Source organism: Seriola dumerili, unplaced genomic scaffold, assembly GCF_002260705.1.
Source record: "Seriola dumerili isolate Sdu_G_001 unplaced genomic scaffold, Sdu_1.0 BDQW01001731.1, whole genome shotgun sequence".
In the NCBI taxonomy this organism is placed as follows: Eukaryota; Metazoa; Chordata; class Actinopteri; order Carangiformes; family Carangidae; genus Seriola; species Seriola dumerili.
In genome coordinates this window covers 523,857-531,886 of record NW_019175986.1, presented here as the reverse complement: position 1 = coordinate 531,886, position 8,030 = coordinate 523,857, and the positions used below count along the sequence as shown (strand labels likewise).

At 38.8% G+C, this 8,030-nt stretch overlaps 1 protein-coding gene across 3 annotated transcripts; it reads right to left on the bottom strand.

Moving 5' to 3' along the window:
- Positions 1-647: 647 nt before the first annotated feature.
- gemin7 (gem nuclear organelle associated protein 7) lies at positions 648-2,543 on the bottom strand. Of its 3 annotated transcripts, XM_022768628.1 has the most exons (3): positions 2,481-2,525; positions 1,442-1,761; positions 648-1,162 (listed from the first exon to the last, which is right to left on the bottom strand). In XM_022768628.1, exons 1-3 carry the CDS (start codon positions 2,512-2,514, stop codon positions 1,148-1,150), a joined length of 369 nt encoding a protein of 122 aa, XP_022624349.1. In that variant the 5' UTR covers positions 2,515-2,525; the 3' UTR covers positions 648-1,147. The 3 variants fall into 3 exon arrangements, with proteins under 3 accessions (XP_022624349.1, XP_022624348.1, XP_022624347.1); XM_022768627.1 differs by having other exon boundaries at positions 648-1,761; positions 2,477-2,543; XM_022768626.1 differs by having other exon boundaries at positions 648-1,761.
- Between the last annotated feature and the right edge of the window lie 5,487 nt (positions 2,544-8,030).

The following is an 8,030-nucleotide window of genomic DNA, read 5'->3' as shown; positions in this document are numbered from 1 at the left end:
TGTGTAGCTATGTTAACCTGAGTTTGGCTGATAAACGAAAATGTAGACATTCAGGATTAATTCAAGTATGTAAGTGAGGTACTGCAGCAACAGTCAGATGACTATTATTTTAACGCTGCAATCACAGAGCTTTTGTTTTAGCTTCCCTCCACTGGCAGGCAGGTCAGAGGTCATAGTCAACTACAGTGCGGCAAATCTGGAGCACGAGGTCTTCCTCAAGGGCCCTTCAGCACAGGGGCGACTTTCTGACACAGGTGCATGACCGCGACTTCCTCAGCTGATAATCTGTCTCCACATCACTGCAATACCCTGCTGCTCATCTTCTAACCAATACGAAAATAAACACACTTTTTTTCCCCCAACTCGTCCAAATCTCAAAGTGATTCAATTATAACGTAAGACAAGGAAGGGAACCATCAATTGTTTGAATGACTTTTAAAGCAAAAAATGCCCAACAAATTTTCTGTCTATTGACTAATTGATTAACCAACTAATCGTCGCAACTCTAATGTGAACCTGGCTGAGTTTGATGGAATACAGACACTACACTGGTTATACTGTTGACAGTGCACACTCTATGAGAGAAGAGGATAACTATCTCTAAGAAGTGCATAGAACTGAAAACTCAAGAGTTACACCAGCAAGAATTTAGCAACATCAGTCTTTATGAGGCATACATCTTTCCAGGTGTTTGCAAAAACAACTCTAGTATGACTGAAACAAAGTCATTTTTCCAAATACAAAATTGACAAATACAAAAATAGTTTACAAAAAAAAAAGTTAAATGTTCCTTTTTGCCTCATGGTATATGGCAGAAATGGAAGACACTTATAAATTGTGATACAGTGCTAGACATTTTTAGAAATTTTGCTTTGATTGTTTGATTTCCTGGTCTTCAAAGCTGCATTACCATTTGGTTCTACAGCCTTCTGAAAGCACTAGTAATCCTCAACAAAATATCACCACATCACCAGTATTTTGGTCAACACTTTGTCAAAATCATCCAATATCTGACTCTCAATAGCATCATCCAATCCTAGTGCTCTCATGTCAGGTTTTGATGTCTATCTTGAAACATGGGCATAGGACTCCCTCTTGTGGTGAAAAAGGGGGACTGCTTGTCGGTGTTGGATCTTTGAATGCTCAGTCACATCAGCATGATCTAATGAACAATACAGAGAGGACATAAATAGCAATGTAGAACCACTCCGATCTGCAAAAATATATGGTTCTATAAACAATCTCACAGAATGAGAAAGTAGATCCCACTTGCAAACAACAAATGAGATTTTTGAGTGCCTCTTATGCCAAAATGGCATGTTCTGTTTAGACAGGAAACAAAATCCTCAGGTGTTCATACATTAAAAGTAAATGAAATCACATCCTGACACCTGATAAGTGCCTCTTTCTGCACCCCGATGGGAGTGTGCAAGTCTGACACCTGAAAGTTCAGCACATCGATGTCAGACGCTCCAAACGTGGCCTCCACCTTCACCTTCTCATACATATGAAATTCAACCTTTTTGTTGGTCATAGAGAGCAGACACCGGAGAAAACTCTCCCTCAGCACAGACCGTGCATGCTGCTCTCTCTGCAGCTGCTCAGGGTCGTCTTCTGAGGCAGCTGAAGTGGAGATGGAGGTGCGACAGAGAGCAATGAAACGTGGTGATTTCGGGTCAAATCCGCGGCTGTTAGGGTCGGGTCCTTTGGGCAGGCGGAGTACAGACACAGGTGTCGCCATGCTGAGTCTTTCTGTCAACACTTGTGAAAGGAAAACAAAAATTATTAATACTAACTAGGTAATATGCCTACCGGACCAAAAAAGTACATTTTTAAACACATCAATTTAGAATATATTAACGCAGATAACTAATAAGTTTAAATTAGACCCTCAAACAAGCCTTTTGTATTTTCTGCAAATTGATTTATCAATTACAGATGGAGTAATGTATCATTCCACAAACAGAGAGATGCTCCTGAAAAGACGAGTAAGCTGTAGCCTTCTTTGGTATGTACACTAATTACCTACATCACTATAATCATATGATCTTTCTGTACAGGAAGTTATGCATCTGATTACATCGCAGTGACTGATATAGAACTGTTAATTGGGCTTTGTGTTGTAAATATCTCTATGTGCACATACTGATGTAACTGATGAACTCGACTTCAGGCACAGGTTAATATAAAAACAACAACTTAATGCAACCCTATCACGACAATGTCAACTTGCATCACTGCTATAAAGGCGTTTAACAGCATCAGAAAACAAGGATAACTACGGTTTTAGTGTATTAAAAGACTTGTTTTGTGAGAGCGCGTTGCTACTGCTCTGATAACACTGACCAAAAAAACTATGACACGATAAAAACCACAAAACTCGTTTTTCTTCCTCGCATGAGGCGCTAACACAGAGTCTCATCAAAGTTAGACACTCTTGCTTTAACAAACTCCTGTAGTTCAATTTTACACCTACCTACTCTGTCCACAAGCTAGCAGCATTAGCAGCTGCATGCACCCCAACGTCGTTTCCTTCGTCTTCTTCTTCGTTCGATTTATTGGCGGATGCAAACCAGTGTACGGGTGCATTATCGACACCTACCGGATGGATAGATAGATTACTTACATAAAAGTAACAATACCACACAGTATAAAATAGGCTATTACATTACAACTAAAAGTCGTTGTTGGAGAGGGGAGACTTTGTTTGTTATGTGATTTTGATGAGACTGAAGACAAAATCCATTTAATATGAATTGACCAATATATGATTATCTAAGGGCTACAGTATTAAGTCGAATTCTTCTATAAGAAACTGGAGCTGTGTCTCTGGAGGTGATAAACCTTTTGTGTTGATAATTTTATTTGAAGGGTATGGGATAGAAGACAACATTCTTTGTTTACAATGTAATGTAAGAAGTTATGTCCACCACTGCAACACTTTTTTTCTCTCTAGTAAGTCCATGTGGGCTGGGTACTTCTTTGTACATGACACACTAACTAACCAACTAACTGACCAACTTACCAATCAACTAACTAATTTTGTAACTAACTTAAAGTCCTCCACTGAAAATGATCCTTCAGTAAAATAATTAAAGTATAATTAGGAACACTGACTGAAATTATCAAGTGACAGCGCATTCAAGTGTAAGAGACATTTAAATTTTGTAGCTGGCTGAGTTGGAGATCATTTTTAATTATTTTACATAAGGCTGCAACTAATGATTATTTTCATTATTGATTAATCTGCTGATTATTTGCTCGATTATCGGTTGATTTATTGTAATAGTGATGAATGCCCATGACAATTACCCAAAGCCCATAGTGACAACTTCACATTCCTTGTTTTATTGTTGGACAAAATAAACTTGAATAAAAAACATAATGAAAATACGTACAAGGACAAATCAGTAAATCCCAAATCCTCACAACTGATAAACTTGAACTGTGATATGTTTAGTAATGTTAAATGGAAAAACACCTGAATGATTACTATTAATTTCCCGTCGATAGATTTACTGAATCAATCAACTAATCGTTTCAGCTCTAATTGTATATATACTGTTGGTCAGTGTTATGCAAATTGAAACATCATATTTTATAAGCTCTTAATATGTTTTGTATGTAAAAAAATAAGTAGTAACTATAGCTATGAAACAAAGGTAAAAAAAAAGAACTAACTGTACTTACTTTGTAAATTACTAAATGAACCTATCACTAGAGTAATTTATCTATTCCAAATGGAAATTATAGCAACCACTTCACATAAATCACAAGTAGTTTATATAGTTATGTATTTTTCCATATTGTCTTCCACAGAAGATTCCCTAATTCAATGTTATGTTTAATTTCCTTTAGTGCTACTTCTCATCATAGTTGATCAATGACAGTTTCCTCCTTCTGATCCTTTGCTCCCAACACCAACCTCTTCTGATGCCTGGTTTGCCAGTATTCTTGCAGTTTAATATTTCCTTTCCCATGACCTTCCTTTATCAATTGGAGGCTGTGGGTCTACTATCTGTGGTTTAAACAAATACATTTCTGCATAAAGTCTACATAACTGCATAACTTCTCTTCACTGGGGATGAGAAGTTATGCATTGACTAAAAAACTCCAATGATAAGACTAACAGCTCAGTCCTCGTCATTCAAAGCCTGCCTGACTTGTGTCTGCCTGTAACTACAAGCAATACATGAGTCATTAGTGTCATGTACAGAGGGATAAACTGTTGTAGACAGTCAAGATGTAGGACTTGCTGTGGTATGACTAAAGGGGAGTTGCAGTATCCTCCTGTTTGTCAGATCATTTCTCTTCAATGCTCAAAATGTGTACATTGCTGTCCTCACAAGGCTCATTAGATGTTAGTTTACCAATGAGTGTCATGGTTTGCCATGGCAGACACTTTTTGTTAGTTTGTTTTGACTTTTGTCCCTTCCTGTTTTATTTTGTAATTGGTTTCCTTGTGTGTCTCAATGTTACTTCCTGTCTTAGTCCTGTTTCTCTGTGTGGTGATTGTCTGCCCCACCCTAATGTGTTTCACCTGTGTTCAATCACCCTTGCCTCCCTTGTGTCTATATAGTCTTTGTGCTCCCCTTTGTCTGCGTCGGTTCGTCTGTTGATCTCTGGGTTTGTCCTCATCTGTTCACGTTGCCTTTTCATGTCTGGTTGGTCCCCGAGCTGTTCATGTTGCCTGTTGTCATCCCCTGTGGTTCCTCGTGTTTTGGCCTGTTGTTTAAGTTCTTGTGTTTCCCTGTCCTTCCCCTGCGTTTCCCTGTTCTTCACCAGTGTTGTGGAAGCTCTTTTGCTTAATAAACATTTTGCACCGTCTACCCTGTGTTGGCTGCATTTTGGGTCCAGCTGTGACAATGAGTCTTTGCGTGGATTCCAACTAAATCATGTGCTTATTCAGGAGTTGTTTTATTTCAATGCAGTGTGATTATGGTTTTGGGGCTGAGAGGAGAGACATTGTAGATGCAGAGCCTTTTCCTATTAAGCCCCCTCCCCCTGGAGCAACCTCCCTGCTGACATCAGACTGTCTGACTCAGTTGAGGCCTTTAAATCCAAACTTCAAACTCATCTGTACAACTTAATTTTCAGTCAGCACCTTATTCTTTTACTACTTCTGGCTTTGTACTCACACCGACTCCAATTAATAAAGGAAGATCATGGGAAAGGAGATATTAAACAGCAAGAATAGTGGCACACAGGGCATCAAAGGAGGTTGGTGTTGGGAACAAAGGAGAGACACAGAGGGAAACTTTGCTCCAGATGCTTCACGCTCCTCATCTTCTCCTTATCTTTTTGTTTCTTGACCGCCCAACACTTCATACACCATCCTTCACTCATGCACTCATGCTATCAATACTGATTAACTGACTTTCACACCTCACAGTGTTCTTGATTCTTTGAGTTGACTCCTTGTCTTGGCTCCCGTTTTCTTTGTCATGGCTTTGAGCCAGTCAAGAAACTGTGGAACTTGCACTGTGCTCCTCTTCCTATTCTCTCTCTCTGGCTGCCTTGGGTCTCCTGGAAGTTTCTAGCTTTTAAGAGTAAGCATTTTGTTGCCACTGTAGCCTGAAACTGCTGTTACCATTCAGTGCTCTGACATATCTTGAGGAAATGGTGACACCTCGCTGCTTCCAAAAGATACGGAACAACTCCATTCTGTATAAGTGTTCATATACAGTATACAATAGACAACTGGCAACCAATTCAATAAAGTCATAGGGAGGAGCACATATCTGTAATAGCGTCAGGAACCATGACAGGCTTGCAGAAACATGGTTAGACTGTAGAGAATTTTTTTCAGCAGTGGCTGCACATTCAGAGGAACTTGTACTATGCTAGAAGGAGCCAAAGTCAGTGATCAGACAGAATCAGGTAGCTTCTGCTAGAGCCCTAAGATATGATAGAAAGCCAAAAACAACACCATCCATCTTAGTGCAATAAAAAGGCTAAAGGCTTGTGACTGTCAACCTAGGGCTTAATAATAATAATAAACTTTATTTGTATAGCACATTTCTGACAAGCAATGTAGCACAAAGCGCTTCATGTGAAAAGAAAATACGTAAAATGAACATAAAACATTGTTAAAAGCATTGATATGAAATGAAAAACATTAAAAACATGGATGTAAAATTTGATAAAAGAATGAATAAAATAATTAAAATGAAATAGGCAGACATTTAAAAGAAGTGCTGAGCAGAGCATAAATGTGGTGCAAAATGGAAAATTTCAGAGCTAGTTAAAGGCTAAAGTGAAGAAATAAGTTTTGAGTTTTCTTTTAAAAATACTTAGTGAGCTGGCCTCTCTGATATCTATAGGTCGTGTGTTCCATAGCTTTGGGCCGTAACTGACAAAGGCTGCATCCCCAATTATCCTACAGCTGTTGCTGGGAACCTTCAGTAAAGCAGCAGTAGATGACCTCAGTGTTCTCGGAGGTACATAGTCTATGCTTGAAAACTAGTGTGTGTGAATTGTCGTCTGATCATGTGTAATCTGTGGGCCTTTCAACAATAGTTGGTGCGGGAATGTTAAGAATAGATTTACTAAATTCTCGTTATTTGTCAGGAAGTACAAAACATGAATCAAATTATTTTAAAGCAGTCCCTTGGCAGGTTTAGATAAATACTACACAAAGGTGAAATGTCTTATGCAGGTGTATAAAAATACAAAGATATAGATACCTGAAATGACAAATTGCTGACATGTCTTAAAGGTTACCTCAGAGCTCAAGAGATGGCAAAGTCAGTGTGTTAGATGGCCAGTCCACCAGTTTGGTCCAGAATGAAATATCTCACCAATTATTGGATGGATTAGTGCAGTCAGGACATATCCTGATGACTTTTATGATCCTGTGACCTCTCCTCTTGCACCACCATCAGATCAGAGATTTTAACTTATACTCAGCATCTCCAAGGACAGCTGGCACCAAATCTTGATCCCTTGACATGATTGACACTGGGAGTTACAGTAAAAGGAGTATGCCGTGTGAGCGTAGCAGCAAACTGCATAAACTAAGTATGAGTCATGAGTTACCTCATGATTCATCAATGTAGTACCCCCCAGTCTGTTCACTTCTAACTTACAATACCCTGAGTCCTGTATCCGTGATCCATTTATCAATGGCTCATCATCTACCAGGTTGTTTGCTGAATCAGTATTTAATAACAGTATTTTCTCATGGTGTGTACTTTCAAATAAAATTGCAAATTAATTTCACCTGTTGTGCTATAAAATCTTGCTATCAGACCGCTCCTTAAAGAGCTCTAACAAAGCATTTCATACAGATACTACATATCTGTATCGAGGGTCTAAGGATTGAGATAGTGTCAGTTTAAATCTTTAAAGCTATTTATTCTACTATCTTTAGGCACTCTCACCATGGAAGCAAAAAAACAGACTGTACTGATCGTTGGTCAATTTTCTTTTCTCAAAAATGTATGTGTTTACTAACTGACATTTCATGATGTCATTTCGCCCTGTCTCGTCTCATAATTCTGTTAGGTTTCCAGGGTGATTAGAGACTCGGAGAACCCAGGACACAAGTTAAAGTTCAAAAAGGCTAACTCTTTTACTGGAAAGCCAAAGCAAAATAACAGGTCCAGGCAAGGAGTAGGCAAAAATCCAAAAACCAGAGAACGACAATAGAGATTAACACCAATGTTGTAAAGCAATGAACACGCAAACATAAACAAAGACAAAATGGCAGGGGTGGGGAACAGAGAAAGCGTGGGAGTACAGGATTGACAGATAGCAAAATCAGGGGCAGATGAGTAATTGAAAACAGGTGTGGATGATCAAGGTGAACAAAGGGATGACCACACCTTCTGAAATACTTGCTGCTCTGCAGTGGTCTGACTGGATTGGCATCCCAGCAGCAGCATAAACCAACAATGATGTTTACCTGGTGTACATACTATAACATTCTGTGCCGTTACAGAACCTGGCAGTGTCACTGTCTATTTTTTTATACCACAAGCTCCAAGTAACATTATTTTTGTTTACATGCGCAATCTTTTATTTTTATA